Source organism: Brachionichthys hirsutus, chromosome 16 (assembly GCF_040956055.1).
Source record: "Brachionichthys hirsutus isolate HB-005 chromosome 16, CSIRO-AGI_Bhir_v1, whole genome shotgun sequence".
NCBI classification, from domain to species: domain Eukaryota; kingdom Metazoa; phylum Chordata; class Actinopteri; order Lophiiformes; family Brachionichthyidae; genus Brachionichthys; species Brachionichthys hirsutus.
Genome location: NC_090912.1, coordinates 7,332,466 through 7,354,993, shown reverse-complemented (window position 1 = coordinate 7,354,993; position 22,528 = coordinate 7,332,466). Strand labels below are relative to the sequence as shown.

The 22,528-nt window shown below is 41.3% G+C and overlaps 1 protein-coding gene across 1 annotated transcript in view; it reads left to right on the top strand.

Moving 5' to 3' along the window:
* Positions 1–22,528, top strand: part of LOC137905323 (mitochondrial import inner membrane translocase subunit TIM16-like) — an 86,022-nt gene that overhangs the window by 19,157 nt on the left and 44,337 nt on the right. The window contains exons 8-9 of the mRNA XM_068749548.1: positions 1,788–1,871; positions 2,669–2,751. Coding sequence (XP_068605649.1) covers positions 1,788–1,871; positions 2,669–2,751 — 167 coding nt within the window. The remainder of the gene's footprint in view (positions 1–1,787; positions 1,872–2,668; positions 2,752–22,528) is intronic.

The window sequence follows — 22,528 nt, the reverse complement described above, 5'->3', positions numbered from 1 at the left end:
ACTCTGAACTTCTTGCGTGCTGCTTTGAAATGTCTCAACCGACCTACTTGCAACCGACCTCAAGTCAAAAGCGAGCTTAGTTACCTGCATGAGGCATACCAGCTGACTGTGAGCTGAAAAATGAGTCACAATTTACGTGTTTATTCGATCCAGGACTTATTATCAACTCTGTCAGTGCGTTTGGCAGTGTAGCTTCTGGAACATATTTGAGAGCCAGTTCAGAGTGAATTGTAAATCCTTTTAGTGGATAAATCTATTTATTAGCACACAAATGAGAGCAAGGAAACATCTGCATTGCATTTGGACGGTGTCAGATAAAATGCTGATATGCACAAAGATGCATCACCCTTGAGAGAGGGCCACAAGTACACTTTAAAACATTTCCCCTCAAAGCTGAGAATAATGCATTTGGATTCATCGACCTGTTTCATTCGCACATATTCAACTGACTGGCTGTGATTTGTAGTCAGTTCTTCTTCACTGTCAGGGAAGGTTTCAACACAAGAGTCTTGGAATAAGAGTCAAAAATGTCAGGAAGTAATCTTCAAACCATGCAACTCAGAATTGACAGATTTTTCTCCATTTATCACAGGGATGTGTGTAGTACGTAGCGTGTTGGATAAGAAGGTTTTTATCACTGACGAGTGTTCAACTATAAAGCTAGACCAAAAAAAGTGAATACCATAGTGAACTAGAAAAGCACTCTGAGAGCAAAGACCTCCACCCAGCAGCTCATTGCCCTCCTAATTGGATTTAGACCGTCCACATGGTCCACATCATCTTTATCTTCTTTATACGCCGAACCATGAAATGTAAAAGTGAATCGGAGTTGAAGTGCACTTTTAACATATTTCTGAATCCATAAATGGGGTCTTCATTGTTAAAATTAAATATTATTTCCTGACTGCATTCTGGACCAGATCCAGAGGAAGTTTGGATTAAAGTAAAGTTTGGATTCATAATGGACATCATGAGCGTTTTAATCCTTCTCTGTTTATCCTTATTTGTCCTACTGTTGGCTTTAGTTGGACCCACTGGACTCAAACGAGGTCCTAAAGTAAGCTGATGCAGGTTACTCCAGTTCTGAGCCATATAATAATGGTCCTGGAGAGAGGATGGGAGTATAGAGCCTTCGGGGAAATAAGACTCTGTCCTCCTCCAGCCATAAAAATGACAACAGTAATTTGATGAGACACAGTAGGTTTAGCGGCTTAAGACTCCTGTTGCATAGACACTCCCTCGCTGTTCTCAATCCTTATGGGAAGGCTTGGTGTAGTTCTTGTATTAGTACACAGATACAAAGTGACATCACATCACAAGTAGTTAGGACTTGACAGATGACCTCTGAATAATTGAATTTCAGGATGCTTTAAAGCTCGGGTTACTGCAGCCTAGTCCACTGTTTTTCTTCGACTTGACGATGCCCCTTCCACGTGCATCTTGACCATCTTTTACATGTTGTTTTTACAAGTTGGTACATTCTCCCGTTTCAACACTGAGGTGTTTTAAGATGCTACGTCGTCAGATCTAGCCTGGCTGTGTGTTTCGGTTGCATTCCAAACAAACTCAAAACTGCGAACATGCACACAGACACCGTGCCACAATTTTGTAATCTAAGCTGCACTCGGGGGGGAGGGGGACTTGAACTTCATCCAAAACCTTGAACTCTTCCTCAGGGTTATGTTTAGACGCAGGCTTGAGAGAAGTGAAAGCTGAAGTCGTGTGTTTTTTTATTTTCTTTCATATCTGATTAACAGTTGTGCAATTGTGTTGTGTTTGTCCCATAGAGTGCCAAGGGCCTTCAGAACAACAAGGATTCAAGGATCCTCTGGGCTAAAGATGACTTTTTACTCACTACTGGGTTTGATATGGTTAGAACCTCTTATTCATCGCTATTTTCTCCAGTGTTGTTGTTTTTTTTTTTTCATGAAACAGTCACTTGTTATATGCGCATACTACCCCACAGCCGACGCCTGATGTCACCTGTTATCCGGATACAAAGGCACATGCAGCTACGAGTTCTTTGATGAAGATGTCATCAGAACCACAACCTAGTTTCGGCTAAGTTGTGGTTGCTTAGATGTTAAATTGCTATCAGCGTTGTCTTTGGGCCGGTATTCAGTTAAATATAAGCAATTCAAATAAAATAGTATTTGCACATTAAACATTCATTCTAGATAGAATGCAAATATTTATCATGGTGTGGCTCCTAAGATGGTAATTTCTTTGATATTATAAACAGATTCATTGGTTCAGACTAAAAGGACTCTATTTGCTAAAAAGCCCTGCAGTATTTACTTACTGACATTTAAATGGCTCCGAATTTACTCCCTATCTCTTGAGCAAAATCTTAACGATAGCATCAAATGCAGAACAAGTTCATTTTGTACGTTGTGCAATAAAAATAAAATAAAAAATAAAAATCAATGAAATGTATATCATATGCCTCTAACAAGATGGTATAACTAGTAAAAATAAACCTCGTAAATAACTGCATCAGCTCAACATCAAACAATCATAGATCTATCCTCTTGAGAATGGCTGAACAAAATAAAATAAAAGACTCATTAAAATGTCTTAAACTATTGGTCCAACATTACTCTACTTGCTGTATGTCTCGTATAACTGCGTTTATGGTGACTAACCTCATGTCGTTGTTTGTGTGTAGATGCGTAGTCGCGAGCTGAGGCTTTGGGACAGCAGGAAGCTGAGTTCCTCGGTCGGTTCAGTGTCAGTCGGTGCTTCCAGTGGGTGAGTACCTCATCAGTGTAACTGTGTGCAAGTGCGATTTGCCTTACCCAGCATGCATTTTATATGTGTGGTATGTGGATATTGACATGTGGTATTTCCGTATATGGAGGAATTTATTGAGGGCTTCCATGTACTGAGAAGCTTCCTTGTCCGTGAATGACCCCCCCCCCACATTCCTGCTGGTTCCTGCGTCAGAGCCTTACACAGAGACTCCTTTCCTTTCTCTCTGTGGACAGAAGAGTGTGAAATGTTCATGTGCTCTGTGTATACACATTGGCACTATGGCTTCATGTCCACCACTTGTCGCTTTCTGCTCCCGACCTATGCCAATGGCTCTGTTTATTTTTCCAAACAAGGCTGCTGAAGACCCGAGGAGTGCACAAGCATGGCCAGCCTCCAGTCAGGGCATGAATGACAGATGGGAGGAGGAAAGGGATGAGACAGGGTGGGAATTAGGATTCCTTTTATAGATGCAACCCTTATATCTTAGTAGAGTTATGCTGCAGGCAAAGTCACTCCAAATTAGAGTAGATGATACTGTATTCAATAATTAGTTACACCGTCTGCCACCGTCATATTGTCATATGATGGTGTATCAGGCCACATCTCCTTCAGATGTCCTTCCCATCTTCCGTTCCTGCAGCTTTGACCAAGTCCCGATTCGTCTTTTTTTTTTTTATCCAAGCTGCCGCTACAGACAGAGGCTTCATTCTCATCGCCACAGCGGGAAGCGTCTAGAATACTGTCAGAAACAAACAAGGTTTCACGAGTTAAAGTGGGTGGAAGAGTAATCGAGTTCATATCACAACCAGCTAAAGATGGGCCAAACACTTTTTGAAGTTCAATAGCATTTAGATATACCGTAGTTTGCGATCAGGAAACACTGATAATGGAAATGGCTGGCTTGTTTCAAAGTAATCGGCAAATAAAATTATTTTTTTAAACCACTAATTTATAACACAAAAATTGTGTAGAGTTTTCTTGTGTCACACCTTCCTTCCACTCACACTAGCCAGTTTTTATTCAATGCCTTACTGTCTGTTTTTTTTTTTTTTTTTAATTTAAAGCAAAGGCACCACTATATTCTGCTGTCATTCAGCATGTTCCCTTCTGTGTGTGAGGCTATTCTCATATTCCCTTTGCCTCAGGGTTTTAAGTCTTGTTTCCCTGATTGTTGTCATGGCGGGGTCTTTGTGGACACTTTTGTTTTAGTTCTACATTGCCTTAGTGCTTTCCCCTCGTGCATGAAGAAGCAGCTATGAAAAAGAAGAATGAAGTCCATTTTATGGAATAAAATAAGGTTGAAACATACAAAAGACAACTGTCGGCCCTCAAAGTCAAATATTCATAGCGGGGCATTTCCTCCCTGTCATCTTAGCCTTGAGGTGCATAAAGATGGATTTGTTCTTTTCTTGTCTGTTTTTAATTAAAAGGCCCGCGGTCAACATGGCGTGTAATTGGAGTAGCGAGTTGGCGCATATCAGGTTAGCAGTGCTCGTCCACAACATTCGGTAGGATTGTTTTCTTTGGAGTGTCACAACACAAAAGAGGCCCAGGAGCATGAGCCAGTGAAACGGGGCTGTGGGCAGAATCTAATTTGGATGAAGTTTAATGGAGGGAAATGTATATTTTTTGGTTGGGGTTGAAATGGAGACTTAAAAATTGAGGGATGGAGGTGCATGTTTCTGAGAGGGGTGATTTTAACTGTGCAGAGGTATCTATTACTGCATACTCATTTTCCATACAGGCTGCAGAATTGGACTTTGAAGAAGTCCAGTTCTCTCTCTCTCTCTCTCACTCACACACACACACACACACACATAAATACGAACTATAATAATCAGTTAAATTTGACCTCCGAGCCAGCTGCAATTACCAAACCTGAAAAGTGGATCCGATTGCAACCAGCTTCATGGTTTGGATAATTATCAGGATGACCCCGAATGCAAGAACAGTTTGAGTCATCATGATAAATATCCCCACTCCCCACTTAAGCAGCAACACACACACAGATTGGCTTCGGTCAGCCTGACTTCACAAAGCAGACTTGTGTTGATGAAGTGTGTTCATACTGTTTTTCTGAATCGTGCATAAACAGGAATACGGGTTCTCTGATGGTGCAGTTTGTAAGAATGTCCTCAGAGGAAGCTGCAAACGGTCACTACCAATGCGCTACGTCATTTCCTCAAGCGTTCAAATGGGCACGTCGACCAATACACTCACACGTGTATCTTCTATAACTCTTTATAACTGGTTCATAACCTCCTGTACAGCAGCTTTTTCTTTTACTCCTGTATGAAGCTGATTAAAATCGACGTGCTCCGGTGCCTTTCAGTGTCCATCTTGCCAATTGGAGAGGACGCCTGTCCCTGGAGGGCCAACCCCTCTGTTTTTCAAACCCAGTCACAGGTTACACAAAGAATTCTCCCTCTTAGGCAAGCCGTGCTGACAGACGTCGCTGATGGCTGACAGAGAGGTAAATGCATGGGAGCGCCCCAGGTGTGATGCACATACTCGCACCCTCTTTTCGCTGCCATCTATTCATTTCTGTGTGTTTTCCTGCCAGGCTGGTGCCTGGGAGCAGGACCCAGTCACTGGCTGTAATTGAGCCAAACTCCGTCTAATCAGATGGATTGAGAAGAGGTCTGTGCTCCAGAAGGGAACGAGCCTTTTACAGAACAGTCCACCATTTATTCCACCCCAGCTCCGGCAGCCTAAAATCAGTCCCAGATGAAGGCTTTCCTGTGGGGATTAGGTGCAGCTGCAGCACCGCTAACCAACCCCCCCCCCCCCCAAAAAAAAAAAACAGCCACAGAATGTTTGAATGACAGTTTGACCTTTATCTTTTTTTTTAAAGTTCACAGAGAACAGCTTTTTCCCTTCATGCTCACCCCAGAAATGTATTTTTAAGGTAAGACTACTGTACAATATTCAGTTGATCCTCAGGGTCAAAACGGCGGTTTAACTCCCACATCCCCCACTCCAGGAAGGCCTTGGGGGATGGTGTAGGGTAAAGATGCTCTGCCAGAGAACCTGAACTCCGTTTTGTGACAGTTAAAATATTGAGTCTGGAATCTGTTAGTCATTTGGGGTTTCGGTTTATGATTCAGTTGAAGGGAGGCGGGAGCTTGAAGTCCCCTCGCTTATCATCTCTGAGCTCTTATTTTGTGGAGACTCTTGTGGCCACCTCAGTTTACTCCATAGCACCTCATTGAAGAAGTCTTCTGTTTCTTTTTAAATGCATGTGATCGACTAACTTAGTTAACGTCCTATTATTCACCGCCTGTGCTAACTTTCTTTCCCTTTCCTTATCCATCTACTGTCTGTCCGTCTTCTTTCTCTCCTATCCTGCACAGATGAAATGGAAGGGAGGGAGTTGAGTTTTTGAAGATGCTATCGTTTGGGATTTTAATTAATTTTTTATTTTTTTTATATTTTAGAGCACAGCTTAATGGAGCCTTCTAGAGCTGCTAAAAAAACAAAAAACATATGGAAGTATGTGGAGCTTTTGGCAGGGTATGTTTAATATAATTCACAGAAGGTTTTGATTTCATTCCGCAGGTATGCGGGTTTTGTGTGAACTCGCCAAAGAAGGAAAAATAGAAAACAATCTTCCCCTCTCACCTTCAGCCACCTCTTTCCTTCCTGCCCACCCTCGCCTTCTGCTCACCTTTATTTTCTTTTATGATTCGAATATAATTTCTGCGATGATTTGTCAAGCTGTTGTGCATTAGTTGGCAGTTGAGTATGTCTTAATTCTTTGAAAGTAATTGTGTAGAGACGACAACCCTGGAAGGCTTTTTTTTTTTTTTTTTTTTTGAACTTCACTCTAATCTTTCTCCGTTCTGGAGTTTGAAACTTTCTTTTGCAGAAACAGCAGCAGAGTTACACTTGCAGCTGCTGATACAGGTTTTTCAAACATCTGGAAAAATTTCTTTTTTCCTTTTATTAAAAAATTGCTGGCAATAAATCTTTTTCCTAAGGCCTTCATTCTACTTTGGGTCATTCCAAGTCCTTTCCAATACTTTTTCTCCTGGTCTGTGCAGTAGACAGCCAGATACGTAGCATCTGGTAGAGACGTGAAGAATTTATTTATATTTTATTTAAACGGCCAGATCTGATAGAACTGAGACTGAGAGACTTGTAGGCATCACCTCAATGTTGAAAACTGCTAAGGCACAATACGTGGATGCAATTCTGGCAGAGGATTTTAAAATTATTCTATCAATCCATCCACCGTCTCCTCTGCAAGGAAAGCTTTTCTGCTTTGCAGGTCACAGGAAATTATTATATTAATAATATATAATTATCCTGAATCGTTTTACTTATTTCAAAGTCCCATAATAGGCTGATTTAATTTGTGGCTTTTAATTCTTTTTATATGAAATTCTGTATTTAATTTGTCACTACATTTCACTGTCTTTCTAATTCTTGTGTTTTCATTACGCCCCTCCTACTCCTTCCCAGCTCCCTTTCAACACGTGTGTTTGTTTTATAAGGCTCATGATTGCCTCTTTCATGAGAATCAGGAACCGTGGCATGGCACAGCTCCCGTTTTTAAATCATGCCTTACGTTTGGACGCCAGTCACCTCCTGGAGGCCTGCCTCCTCTCTCCGCTGTGGTGGAAAGAGCAATTTGAACGATGGAGAAAAGTGTGTTTCCCATTAGCAGATTGCCTCCTCCGCCCCCCCCACCCCCACCCCCACCCGACCCACTCGGGGCCCTGCAGCCTGGCCTCCATGGCTACCTCTGGGACTGCTGCAGTTTGGCAGCATGTTGCGACACACCTCATAAGCTTGCAAAAAAATGAAGCTACAAAAGGCTGAATGGAGAAACTGCCACGATGATGGAAGCAGACAAACAGGAGTTGCTCATTTCTACCGGCACCTGAGGGAGGGGGGTGGGGGAGAAATAGACAGACTGTTTTAATTTCACAGTCCAAGATAACACATGACAAACTTTAGGTATTTATAACCACTAATGATTTGGCAACATGAAAGTCCACTTGATTCAAATTAGTTGAAGCCTTTGCAATTCCTAAAAAAATTGTTCACATTTATTGTTAGCTTTATATTTCAGCCAAAATCTATCAATCAGCTTTTATCAGGTGAACCGTGTCCATGTTTTTGCCTCTTTCGAAACACACTCCTTCACCTTTAGAGGGCCAAACACAGTTCAGTGAAAACTTGGCCTTGTCCAATGATTTTAGTTGCATTTCCTGACATCTGTGCTGCTGCTGCTAACACGCCATATGTGACTAATATCAGTTTCGTGCGTGGATCATGAAATGGCCCATTTCTCATCCACACCAATCCTCACAGCATTCTCCTTTAGTCCATGTTGACTTATCTCATCCGTCCATTGCACTTTCCTCCAGAACTACGTACATTTCATTGACTTCACGGGGATGGAAGTTCTCTCTGGACAAGTTGTTTCTCCAAATTCAAGAGCTGCAAATCTGGAGCTATTCAGAGACACTTTTTGGACAATATAAAATATAATAAATATTTATGAAATTCAAAATTCTCCTAGTTTTAATCTCCACACAACCCAAGACTGATCACACTCACACTAATTTGGTATAAATCTACATCCTTGAGAGTGTTGACAGTTTGTAAAGTAAGCAATCTTTTCACTAGTCCAGTTATTCTTCTTTTTTGTTTGTAATCTTTAAGTTCAGAAATGCACTCTCCATTTTTTTCGGCACACCAAATGTAGAATTATTTTATAGTAGTTCTTCATATTAATAAACAAATGTAGAATTACATACTGATTTCCCTCCCGGAATTGAATTTAAACATTAATACTGAGTTTATGAATTGTAACACACATGGCCAAAGAGACACTTGAGCTATCTCTCTATCTCGAGATATATTGTTTAGACAATAGTTACAGATTAATTTTAAATTCATCCAAAAATTTGTTGTGATGCCAACGCCAGTCTCTGGCTTTCTTAGCTTGAGGATAATCCATCTATGTAACATCAGCACAGCCCGTCCACATCTGGCACAATAGTAATGCTTTTGTTTTCCCCTGTAAGTGAATTTGAGCAAGGCTTTCTTTTGCTTAACAGACACAGCAGACTTGCTGGGTCATCTGTTCATTGTATTCTCTTTTGTTATCATGTTTTAAGCATTGGAACCAGTCGTCATCAGCCCGGCAATGGCAGTCCAGCTGTCTCGAACTGAAACAAAAAAGAAATCCTTATCAAAGGGGCTCCCCTATTGGTCAGTCACAGGTGCGCTATTGGCTGATGTCACTTCCCATGTGGGCCTCATTTGTCTACCCACACTGTGAAAACATGTCCATGTCAGTGAGGCAGGAGTAATAGGCCATGCTTAGTTTAATGGGGAAGTGCTGAGGCATGCCGCTGCTCACCATCACTCCGTTTCTACATTAGTGTTTTTTGCAACATAAAGTATGGCTGAATGATCTTGGTGCTGTATTCTGATACAGTATTCATGGAGTATTCATACATCAGAGGTTGGTATATGCAGTTTGGTGTGCCTCTATGTTGAAAGAAGTATTTTTATGTACTACACAATTGAGGAAATTGCTGCGTATTTGGACAGCAGAAAGCAAAATATAAGCAAAATAACTGAGCAGCTTGACTGCCAGTCAAATTTGTCATGTGTCATCAACAACAAAAGATGCTCCACATCTGGATCATGCCAAGGCAAAATAATTCCCCATTGTGCAAGTGAAGTTTGCACAATGGGGAGAATTGCATGAGGCAAGGAGAATATTTGGAGGGACCCTCATGATGAACAACGATTGGTCTTCAGTCTGCATGCTTTTGAAGAAACCTTCCCTGGTCTAAAATCAGTTCAATGTCCTCAGTTTGAAGTAAAATGTAATTATTTCTCGAACGTCAATCAGTCAGTCAACTATTATATGACAGCTTTGCAGGAGGCACAGAAAAGGGACTGCTGAATTGATTGTGAAGAGGATGACTCCAAGAAAGGCTTTTGGATTTTCTGACCCGTCGCTCCAATTGTGAAAGTCTCCAGAAGGGGCTTCCTGTCCTGGCCCCTTTTCTGTTCAATGAGCGGTGAGGACAATGTGGGGGCACTGCCCAAATGCACTTTTTCCTACTCGTCTGTGTATGCGTTGGGGGCATGTGGGGCACAGGTGTCTCTTTCATTGTCCAAACATGAGCTCGAGAGCTGCATTCCTGCCATCATGCTGGATAGGACACACACCCGCTATGTGCCACGTGGTCATACACACATGCATGCCTGAACCAATCTGCTCTTTATTTACCTTTTTCAATGCAAACAGACCATCGCTAAACAACATTCATCATCACACAGCAGGAGCGACCTGTGTCTTTCCTTCGCCACGCATTCATGAGCTTCACAGTTGATACTTTAACAAGATGGGAAACCTTATATCTGTAAGAAATTCCAGTTGTACAACCTGATTATAGTGACCACGAATAACATCTTGAAATTCTGCTTGATTGACCATAATAAAAACTAGGAAGCTGGGATAGGCTCCAGCAACTCCCGTGACCCGCAAAGTGGAAAAAGCGGTAGAGAATGAATGAATAAAATCTGTGCTAGGAAAGTCCTCTCCGTCAGCTCGTCTCATTTCTCTTTTTCTTCCAAACCTGGAATTATTTTATTCTCAAATCACACATTGTATAGTTGATGTTCACTTTATCCCGCTGTTTTTGCTTACCATTGGGCATCACATTTTTTCTCGCTGTGCAGCTTGATTCTAATACTAAGGGTGAAAGAGCAACTCCTTCATAAAGCACCTTAGACAAATATGTCTGGCCAATAGACCAGCCTTGAGGAAAAGGAATGGGGGGCATTGCAGGGAATTATTTAAAGTTCCTTCGAGTCCAAAAGAACAAAGGTGGGGAACTGCTGGGTCCTTCAATCCGACCCAACTGGGTGGTGTTCTAGCACAGTGAACCTTTCATTAGCACTGGGCTGGAAAGGAAAAAACAAACCCAATGAATGGGTGGCAATAGAAATTCATGCACATGTGTGCTGTGAGGTGGCCCGTGTTGTTTCTAACTGTTCTTTACAAATCCTGGCCATTATCATCAGTCCACAGTCGACTGACGCTGTTAAACTGTGGGGATCCACAGCTGGGAGCTGCAGGCTGGCCCCTCTCCACAGAAAGCTACAAGCTATAAGTCACTTTTATTTATATAGACCAAATGTTAAAAATCACAACGGCTCGGTGAGCTTTCAAGTCCATTCTTTGCACAACAAACTCAGTTCTTTAGCCATTGATTCGCATAAGACTGCCCCCCCCCCCCCCCCCCCCACCACCACCACCATGGATGCAATAATACACACAAAATGCGTAATTAGATACCCACAGCTGCTGGTTCAGATCCAATATCTGCATGAAGCAGCAATCTAGAAATACATAGTCCTGTTGACAAAGAGGAGTCGGAGTAAAAGAGGAACGCCAGAGAAAGGGGAGGGAGAAACACACATGCAGCTCCTTGACTACTGTCCATTCATGTCTTCTAAAGATCCCTAGTTGAAATTTTCTGCACATTTCACAACAAAACATTAGATGGAGGAGTGAAGACCTTCTGTCATCCAACCTACGAGCCCTCAGAAAAGACACGTTGCTTTTCTGTTGGGACGAGGAAGAGGTCACGTTTCTAAAATGTCTTTTTATGGGCACTGACTTTGTTGTGGGGTATTATACATGATACGTTTTTGATATTTTTCTCTCATCCATCTCATTTCTATGTTGTATTTACAACATATTGAATTGTGTTGCCTTTTGTGTTACTTCTAGTATCTAATTGGAGATGATATCAGGATGTTCAGGCATGAGAAAATTGTTTAAATGCTCTGCTTCTTAACTTTGCAAAGTTGTTTGTTTCAGTCTTTTTAATTCACTGACTTCGCTTCTAATCCTGCATGTTGTGAAACATATAGTTCCCCGACCAGAGATACGCATGGGGTAAAGAAGAAAGGTGAAAACATGTAATATATAAAATATGTTGCATCATATTTTCATCATTTGTTTTCCTGGGAGTGAAAGCAATGCCACACTTATTCCAGCGTCGCTTGTTAAGCTCATCTTTCTTTCTCAAGAGAAAATCTTTGTGTGTTTGGCTGTGACGAAGACGGTGATGTGATGATGTGAGACGTTGGAAGGGATTGAAATACCACTGCCGTCGACCGGGCTGGGGGAAATAAAACCACTTTACGATAGATGAGGAGTAGATGGAACAGATCTTTGTGAGTGAAGAGGTGGACAAAAACGGATCAACAAGGCAGCAAAAAAAGAGTGAGAAAACGTGTGCTACTAGTGAGCGGGATTTGGCACCGCATGCTCTGCTTGTGACCTTTTTGGTGGGTTTATATAAATTACATCCCGTCAAAGGGAAAATATGTGGTGGTTAACTGTAGAGGACCCCCACCCACCCATCGCCTCTCTTTTCCTCATGTCTTTCTGCTGTCGTTGACTCTTTTTCATCAGTGCACCATCCGTCTTTCAGACCTTCCTCCTAAGTCTCCTACCTTCACTTACTCTTGTTATTAATTCCTCATCTTTTCTCAGTTGTATTCGTTGGTTTCCCTCTTCGGTCAAACCATAATAAATGCAGTCCTATTTCATCCATTCATCACTTTTCCCTCCTCCATCTCAACCCTCTACTTGTATGTCTTTATACCCCCTCCCTCCCCACAGTTATGCTATTTTCTGCTGTGCATGGAGGATACATTTAGCTTGTGGTCGCTTGGGAAGCCGTTGCTACATTAGTATTGGGGGTCTGGCGATTTGCTGCCTCCAGCGATCCACAGTGGGCTCTTAACCATGCTGATACAGACTTTCCATTGGAGCGAACCTGTCGACTTGGGGTGCCTATAGGGATGCTCAGACGCCATGAGCTCACGCTGTGGCCACATCATGGGGTGGCTGGCAGGCACCCGCTCCGGCACGTGGCGTCAGCCTGTCCAGTGGTTGTCCCTGTTTATGTTTGTCTTGTGTGGTGGCGAGCTTCTCACTGCGCTGTAGTGACCATAGCACCACATAGTCCTGCACACCGTCCTCTCTCTCAAAGAAGAAGAAATGTCCGCCCCGACCCTGACCAAGCCTTGGACAGTTGTGGGCTGGAAGTGTCTTTTGGCATCTGTCTTTTCAGCTGGGCCGGACGGTGGTTTGCTGTGGCTGTGGGTCAGAGTTGAGAGCTTTGGCCCTCCTGAAAGGACTGCACTGCCGGTTTTGTGTGTTTTCCTTCAAATTATGTCTACTATAAATTGCTGCCTATCATTTAGCAAAAATCTTCTGTTTGGCTCAAGCAGAGTCATTCTTCTATTTCTTCATCGGATGTTTCTTGCACAGATTTCCTTAATGTTTTTTGTTTCTGAGTAATTTTTGATGTGCTTTACATGCAGCATTTCATTAAATATTACACGGGTCCAGGCTTAGGCATTTGTCAGTGTTTGTGTGAGTGTGTGTGTGTGTTTGGCAACACTTAGTAATCCTACAGCCAGAGCTTTGGTATCTCTAATATCAACAGGATTATCATTGTTAATAAATACCATTCTGTTTCCAAGCATACTTCCAGGAATTAAGTCGTCATTCACTTTTCTGTATTATCTATTTTTCTCCTATTTGATAAATACTTTTGATTCATCACACATATTGTAGAGTCTATAAACAATCCTGGATTTATGTACATGGATTTGTCCAAATATACCGCAAAGACAAACATAAAACTAGGCTTAAGGCACTTTTGACTCCAGAGCTATAGGGCAAGAGCATGTTGAGCCCCGACTAGACCGGATATGTAAACCAGAATCCTAATTACCAGACAACAGCCTGTAAATGTCTGTTAGTCATTTACCACCTCACTGCTAATCAGCACCCAGACACTTGTGACTATCCAGAGCCTCCCTCTGGACAGGATTAGTAGATCAACATTTTGTGTTGGAGTGTAATGACTCACTCCAAGGCACTCACCTTCCTCCATTGTCAGCGGTTAGAAACAACCTGGTGTTTGTTGGCAACCCATTCCTGCTGAGTTAAGAGTTCACATGCAGAGGTCAGGGGTCATATAGCCTCAAGCCCAGTGATGGCAGGATGTTTGAGACGGCCTTCACATTCTTGTCTGTTTCACGCTTCTGATGTAAACTGGCAGATTGAACCCAAAAGCACGACAGGAGGAGTAGGCAGATGACAGAAAGTCTGTATTTAATTCGGGAGTTCAGAATACCAGTTAACCAGTCCAGGCAGAGTCCTGGGATCAGGCAGAATCAGCACAAGGTAATCAGGCAGGAAAGTAGGATGAACACTAACAATCTGGCAGGGAGCTGTGGCTGAGCAGAGTATACATATATATATATAGGGTGGAGATTAATTGGGTGGGGAATGGGTTGCAGGTAACTGAGGAAATACAGGTGAAGGGGATAGGCTTGATTTAGTGCAGGGAGGCGGAGAAGGCTCTAAAATGACAGGCGATATTTCAGGGAAACACTCAAAATGGACAAAATAAATGTAAGCGTTGACAGAAGTCCTGACAGTTTGATGGAATTGAGATTAATGTGATTGATATGGATTACTGAAGTCAACCGTTGTGCCATAAAGATGTTCATAAAGATGCACACAGTTCCTTGTAACTTGTCTGTCAAGTTGTTTCTATATTACAGATATAAAACAATTTAATATTGTTAAAGCTTTCAAAACTTCAATCAAACTTGCTGTATAAGATGTATCTATGTAAATCATGTTGTCTGTCAACCACAGATGCACCATGAGCGCCCACTGTGATGAAAAGGATTACAGCGCATAATCCGTGCCTGTCGCCACCTTCCACTAAACACTCAGACATAAACACTCGGCAACAGTGCAGGAATAATGAAATTCACTTTGTAAAACATACAGTATTACCATGGTGCCACCCAATGTTCTTTTTTTTTTATTTCTTGAAAGGGGTGCTATTGCAATATTTCTATGAGGTATACCAACTTGCGCTGGTGTTGGTCGAGCTAATTTGAGGGAAATTGTTTTTTTGTTTCTGTTTTTTTTGCCTTACTTGGCCATACCCAAGGAATGCCCACCCACATTACAGCATAGCTCAGCTCAGTGTGAGATTGCACAGGAGCTCCAGCCACAAACAGTGTGGAATCTGCAGATGTGTATACACACAGCACAGCCATGGTGCAAGTAGAATTTAAAAGTTAGCACAGGATGTGTACACAGCAGCATTTGATGAATGTGTGCTGGAGTCTTAAGGGGGATGTATGAGACGACTGAATGCTTGACCCGAAGCCTTGCCCGACTTGCTCCCTGTCAGTGAGCTTTCTGTAAGTTATGGATGCTACACTCCTGCTCCTTATTTCTTTTTTTTTTTCTTTTTTTTTTACACAGCCAGGTTGTAAATGTTGTTGCAACTCTTGGAAAAACTGAAAGAATAAAAATGAGAAGATAAATAAAGTCAAGAGTAGACGGTAGTTTCCAAGAAAACCAGCCATTGTTGTTGCTACATCTTTTTTTCTGTTGTTAAAGGGAGAGATTTATAAGCACAAGAGCTTGCGTGTGGTCTTCGTTCCTGAGATAAGGGATTTTGGACACAGTTTGGGTTTTTTTCTTTGTCATTAAACTTCCAGCATTCATTTAAGATGCAATTTTACAGCAGTGGGCAGCAAGCTGCAATTACATTAATATACAAGAAACAAACAATCTTAATTGCTTGCTACACCCAGCCACCTCTTAATGCTTATTGCTTTTTGCAGGATATTACAAATAATCACTATTACAAATGTGTACTCTTTTTTTTCCCCCGTCCTTGTCTGTATACTGAATATTTCTTGTGCTGGTTCAGAGGTTTGCTGGACTTGTGAGGATGAAATTAAATTAAATCAAGATCGTTAAAACTCACGATCATTCTAGACTCATGTCTCAAAACCAGTTGGAGCAAGCAGCCATCTGTCAAAGTGCAGCAAATCTGTCAACATACAGTAGCGTGTGTGTGTGTATGTACTGCAGCCCTTTTTCTGCAAATTTCTACTTTTTTATTAGGCAGCACTGTTGTGGGGTTTATCTTTGCCTCCAAGTCATCCATGATTTTCATGGAAGTAAATATTCATCAAAAGATTCAGCAACCGTTGTTTCTGCAGGGCAACCGGGCTGCATAATTAATGAGCGCCAGTCAAACATCAAATGGTGGAAAATTCGGAGGGAAATATTTATGGAAACATTTCCTCAGATTAATCACAATCCCTGTGTCCTGTCGGCGAATGTTATTGATGACTCAGCCCTCTTCTATTTTCTCTTTTAGACCTCCAAACGCACAAGTCGTCAGTCGCAGGTGCAGCTGTATATGGGCTTGATAGGGAAGCGATATCTTTCTTCTTGTTTTGACCCACAATAAGTTTGTGTAAACACCTCACTAAGCATGGCCATAAATGCATAGTAAAAAATGTGCTTAGCAAAAAGATCTGTAAGCAGAGGCTTGTAGGCAGACCAGAAATAACGACTGATCTCATTTACTATCACTTGTGTGGTTTTACTTCGTTCTGGGGTAGTTAGGGGTCGGAACTGTTTAGTGTTCAGAAGAGATCCCGTGTCAATTCTGAGACTTCTTTTGGGGCCTTTTTTTTTTGGTGACAGTCACTGGAGCTCACCAGGGTTTTAAAAGCAAACCCTTCGCTTGCTTCAGATGTTTGTAGCTAATAGCTCCTTGAACAGCTGCTCAGATCCTCAATACCTCTCATGACAGCTGTTTTCTTTCTGAGGCCATGTGAGCTGACTAACCTTGGTCAGGGCGAGCTGACATTCAAACCTCTGCACACTCATCCCAGAGTCCTAATCACTACTTTAAGTTTTGTTTGCAATTCAGTGCCTTTAAAAAAAGGCACTGTATTCATTCATTTACCTGTAAATGGTCCTATACATGAATACACATAACCTCACTGCAGCCTCAGCACCTCATGAGTACATTTCCAAGGGTGAACACGCTGTTCAGTGGCCCTGCCTGGATCCCCCCCCCCCCCCCTCATCGCTCAATCTTCTCAATGTCATCTAATTATTTCCATCCTCTCCTTCTCGTCTTACAATATTCCTTGGATTGTCACATGATGGCTTGTGGTTTCTTCCCTTATGCCCTTCTTTGGGTGTGTTTTTGGGTGCTTGCGGTATCTGTAAGATCTGTTTTGGACTATTAGTGGATTTATGTTATATTTCCTTTGGGGTTCGCTTTCAACATCATAATTAATTCTTAAATTTGATGCAGGCGTATGTTCTACTGAAAACTCGAGTTTGAAGTTGTGATATTTTTGTCTTACAAAGTTCTAGTGCTATGTTAAAGAAAATGTCCTGGATCAGCCCCTTTATTCCAGATCTGCTCCAGAATCTAATAATAATAATAATACATTTTATTTATATAGCGCTTTTCTAAAAACTCAAAGTCAAATAATCAATTGGGCTCTTTCTTGGCCCGTTCCCCACCCTTTGACCAAGTTTTGTGGAAATCTAACCAGTAGTTTTCCTTTCATCCTGCTAACAATCCAGCATACAAAGAAAGGGACACAGGTGAAAACATAGCCTTCTTGGGAGACATAATAATTTTTAGTTGCAGCTGTGACTGTCATCCTAAAATGTCATATCTTGGTTTATGTTTTTTTTTACAGGTACTTTGCAATTATTGGTACAACTGAAGCAGACAAGTGAAATAAAAACAGCATATAGGACGAGGTGGTAAGAGCTTCATTTGTGTCCAGGTTACTCTGCAGACACGGAGGCTGGACAATGTTAAACACTCAAAATATGTCTGTGCTTGAGGCATCAGATGCAGCACAGGACTTGTGACCAAATATGTAGATAGCTTACCCAAACCCCGCCTCCCAGGTATGGGCAATTCTGCTGTGGCCATAAACTGATCTGGAACAGACCTGCATTTGCTCCACATTGGTCCAGATTCACTCCTAATAGACATCAGCATCGCCCAATTCCAGTGTGAAATATACAGGCCAAGGTCAGAGGAAACTATCTGCTCCAGGGAAAGCACAGAGCTATTTGTTGTTATATCAAATAATCTACCAAACCCAGGAATGTGGGATGAACTGCAAGTGTGCCAGCTGGTGTATGTTACCAAGATCTAATCCAAGGAAAATTCCTATTTTTTCTCCTGTTTCCTGTTTCTTCACTCAGTTTTTTGTCAGAACAGCATCTGAGCCACCTGCTGGCACAAACCAGCAGCTGGATTGCATGAAAGAAACCAGAAAGACATCGCCCCTCATCTGTTATTAGTACTTCAATACGATTTGAAAGGAGAGACGGTGGGATGTGGGGTTTTGTGAGCTGGAGTGGGTTCAGTAGGGAAACAAACTGAGGGCCAAAAAACTGGAGCCAGAGGACCAGGTTGGAAAAACAAAGTGGTGATGTGTTTTTCTTGACTCAGCTATTTTTCTCTCTATCCATTTAGTTATTTCTTTTAATCTGCATTGATTGTTGATTAGCTCGAGGCAGCATCATAGAGTACAGCTGGAACTATTTAGCTGGAGAAATGGTTAGTAAAGCATTTTCTACTACTTTCATCATGCATAGTTAGTCATGGATTACTCCATTGAACTTTTGTAGTTAATAAAGGTGGGAGGTCAGCTCTTATTTGTGGGCAGTAGGACTACTTGTAAGACGGAAAACAACGAGACAGAAAAAGTCAATTGAGAAGTGCAGAGAATAATAAAAAAGTCCTCCTGGCAGCTACATGTGCTTCACCCATCATCCTTGGCTGCCTTCTTGCTCCCCTGAGTTTGGAAACAAACCAAAAGAAGGAGAAGAAGTGGACAAAATATTTACTCTGATGTAATTTGGTGTGGAATTTTTCAGGTTCATGATTGTAAAAAAACAAAAAGCCTTCCTTGAAACTACAATAGGGCCTTTGAGCAGCACAGGCTGAGGTCGAGCGTCAAATTTGGCTCCCATCCAGGGACCAGGTTTCTCTTAAAGCTAGAGGAAGAAAAGAGTGACTGTTTTAAAGAAGCGAAGCAGAGAAGCAGGCACATGAACACACACTGCCTTTGTTCTCTTTCTAGAAAAATGCATGTATTCTTTGTTAATATTTTACTTATTTGATATCATCCACATATCCTAACATTACTTTGCTGGCAGTCCCTTCATTGAACACACATTAACTCACAAGTAATCCCCATCCATTGTACTCTCCATCTTTTTTTTTTTATATATTACATATAAAAATGAAGCTAAAAGTGTAACTTTTTGCAGCGTGTGTATTATGGTCCTGTTCAGACGAACCGTGGGGGAAGGAAACATAAGTTCCAGTTTATTAGACCTTCAGGGGGAGGGGGGTACTGTTATTCATCAGAAAGTTTTCTCACTATGAGCGAAGAGATGTTAAGAATGCCTGCATTAATGGAATGGTGCTGTTTTACGTGTTTGTGTCTTGGCGTGGGACATTAAAAAACAGCTCCCGGCTATGGACCAGTATATTTGTGCATTTGTTTTTAAGTACATGTTTGCATGAATGCTGCATCGGCTCCCTACTAGAATCCGACCTGTAAAACGCTTGGGTGGCCACCCTGTTGATGGTGTGGGATTGCAAGCAATGCTCATCCATTAGGTTGAGACCAGCGAGACATCCACGGGGGTTAAATTTACTTACAGCGTTGAAAGGTGTATTTTTAATAACCTTGATTTCCATTCTGCCTCCAGCTCCAGTGATGGAGAATTCCAAGACCTATTTCTCACTGTAACACACTCAACACTCCTCTTGTAAAATATTTGGGTGGCAGTGAAATGTTTAAAGCTGGAAAGAAAATCAACTTGTATATTATTTGCACCATCTTGAAATGATCTTCGGGGCATCATCTGTCTTTGTGTCTGTCCATTACTCTGGTGCAGACTAGTAAGTATCTAGTCAACTGTTAGATGGATGACCTTTGATTTTTCTATAGCCATCCTTCTTATAAAAAAAATAAAATGCTGTGACCTTTCCTCTAGTACCCCTAGGAGTTTGGAATCTGTGTTTTCGAGTGAAATATTTCAACTGTTGGGTTGCCAAGAATGTTTCTACCCATAGTTAAGCCCTGCCCCACCATAACATGTAAAAACTTTATTGAACCCCTGACTTAGTTTCTCTTTTCTTCTATTCCCATCAGGTCAGATTTGCAAGTTGTGCAGCACTTCAGTTTATGAGCAAATAATAATAACTATACTTTTTAATTACCGGTATGTATTCATCCTTTGTGAATATTTATTCTTTATACACTCTAATATTGCACACGTATATGCAGGAGTATACACGTGCACACACACACATACACACACACTATAGACTTACAACTGTGGCGTGATGGGCAGCCCCGGAGCTGAACTGAGACCTCTCCACACTTCCTGCTGTGGTCCATCCTGCAGTTTAACCAGCCACTGTGTGGTTTCTAAGCCAAATCCCTGTTTACTTCTTCCCGGTTATGACCTTTCATGTGTGAGGCAAACATGATAACCACTACACGATGAAAACTGCGTATGATGCTCTAAATGTGAGCTTGCTAACATGCAAAATGCAGATAGTGAAATACAGCCTCTCATTGCATAGCTCTAGAAGCCAAATCATGTTTATAGGATGTGAAAAGTCTTACATGCGCTCACACCAGCCACTAATAAAAGTGCACGCATTATTCACAAACATTTTGATTTATCTTTGAAAAGTATACGTAGTATCCCTTTGATAAACATTCATAATGACTGTGTAAATTTAAAATCAATGCCATATTAATCTATAAATTTAGGAGGGAACCGTGTGGATAGAGAAATAGTGACGTCATTGGTCTGAGTTTCTTGTCCGTTTCATTTTCTTTTTTGTGTTTTTTTACACTATGTGCCAATATGGATTTCAGTCTGATCAAATATCCACATACATTACACTCTCAAGGACTCCAACATAATTATTCCTGCACTTGATCTGATCCTTTGTTTCTTTCTCTTTCCTGGATTCCCCCTCGTTTGGCAATCTCTTTTGCGCTGTTGAGTGATGCCTTAAAAGAATGGCAAGTTAATGACAAACACAATCCCACCTTTGCTGGTCAATCCGATCCTTCTTCTTACAAGCAAAATGATGAAACAACCAAAAAAAAGACAACTTTGAGCATTTGATTTTTAGATATTCATTTAATGATGATATCACTTTTTTACTTGTAAAAATATGTTCATAAAATAATACATCAACAAATAACAGGAAGCTTCCCACAATAAACAGGGAAAAATTAACCAACACATTGAAAACACTTTATCTTCAATGCATTCTATTTTACAGACTCATTTTCCAGTTGTATTGCTTGATTGTTTATTTTTCACGTGGTTTCTCAAGGAATTCTATTAGCATGAAATTGCTAATTTTGCACTGGGAATTCTGTAGGTAGGTAACTTATCAGATATTCACAGACGTGTCTTTGGTGTACTTGCTTCTAAGTAGTGTTGTTTTGGGCTTAATGCACTCCAAGGCATGCAGGCATGAGGAGTAAGTGATAGCAACTTGATGTCTGCAGGTATTTGCACAAGACAGAACATGCACTTGCATTATCACTGGATTGACAGACCTGCAAATGTGTAACACGCACACACACACACAGAGCTCAGGAATCTTTTTAAATCCTTATCTGCTCTACGTTCACACATGGATGGATGGCACTCTGTGTCTGTAATAATTACCTTACAGTGGATCTCCCACTTAGTAAATCCTGTCATCCTTTACAGAATATAAATAATAAAACGTTTGCTGTGCTCTGTGTCTGGCTTTTCTATAGTTTGGTTGGGTGCCAGTGAGCAAAACTGAGAACCTGTTCATACTCAAGAAAAACACATCACACAATCACTATTCTTTTGCTTGTTGTACGTTTTCTCTTTCACTGAATATAAATAATAAATACATTGTCTTTTTGCTGTGGTAAAGATATTTGAGTTCATGTGTAAGTAAATCTCTAACCTGGATGTTACTGTGCAGCATTGAAAGAGAACGGGTTCAGTCAACTGCTTCTTGCTGTACCTTTTGTAATTCTGCTTGACTTCTCTCTTTTTGATGGTTAAGCAGGCTGGGGCTTTTGAATCTAGAGGGGGGGATTTGGTCTTGAGTCTGTCCAGACTAACATCTACTTAGACTGTCTGACATTGTGGGGCAAAGCCCTTTTATTGTCTCTACTAGTACCAAACAAGTTTTAATCTTCAAAGATTTTAATCTGCTGTTGTGTCTGTTAGTCTCAAAAGGTGGGGGTGAAGGGTATAGGGGGCTGTTAGCATTCAAAATGTTGCACAGAAAATGCATTATGACACAGGTATAAAAAAATATATACAAAATCACAAGAGTTGAAGAGCTATATAAAGCTACAAGCATTGTCATCTTTTTTCTGCGTAACATCATTTGGTGTCTTAAAGCTCATTCGCAGCAAGCACTGATCCCTTTTGGGCACATCACAAAGAGTTACAACACACAGCACAAATGACTGCTGATACCATTTAGGTGGATTGATCTGAAGGAGGAGAAAAAGCAAAACAAGCTGATTTCATTTCACTCCCCCTTTACGAACATTTAAAAAGACAGTATGGAGTCACTACGTCCCCCTAACTTAGTTTCAGCCAATGACAATTTGCCATCAGGTCCAGCATTGTAGCATAAGAGCTTGTAGCCCCAGCAATGTGAAGAAGGAATATGCGTCTTGCAAGTGGAATAGAGGCACTCTTAATGCTTAGTCCAACAAATGTTTCTGAACTTGTTTAATGTCGACTTAGACAGATGACATTGTATTAAATACATGTTCCGTTTCCCCTTCGCTGGTTGGC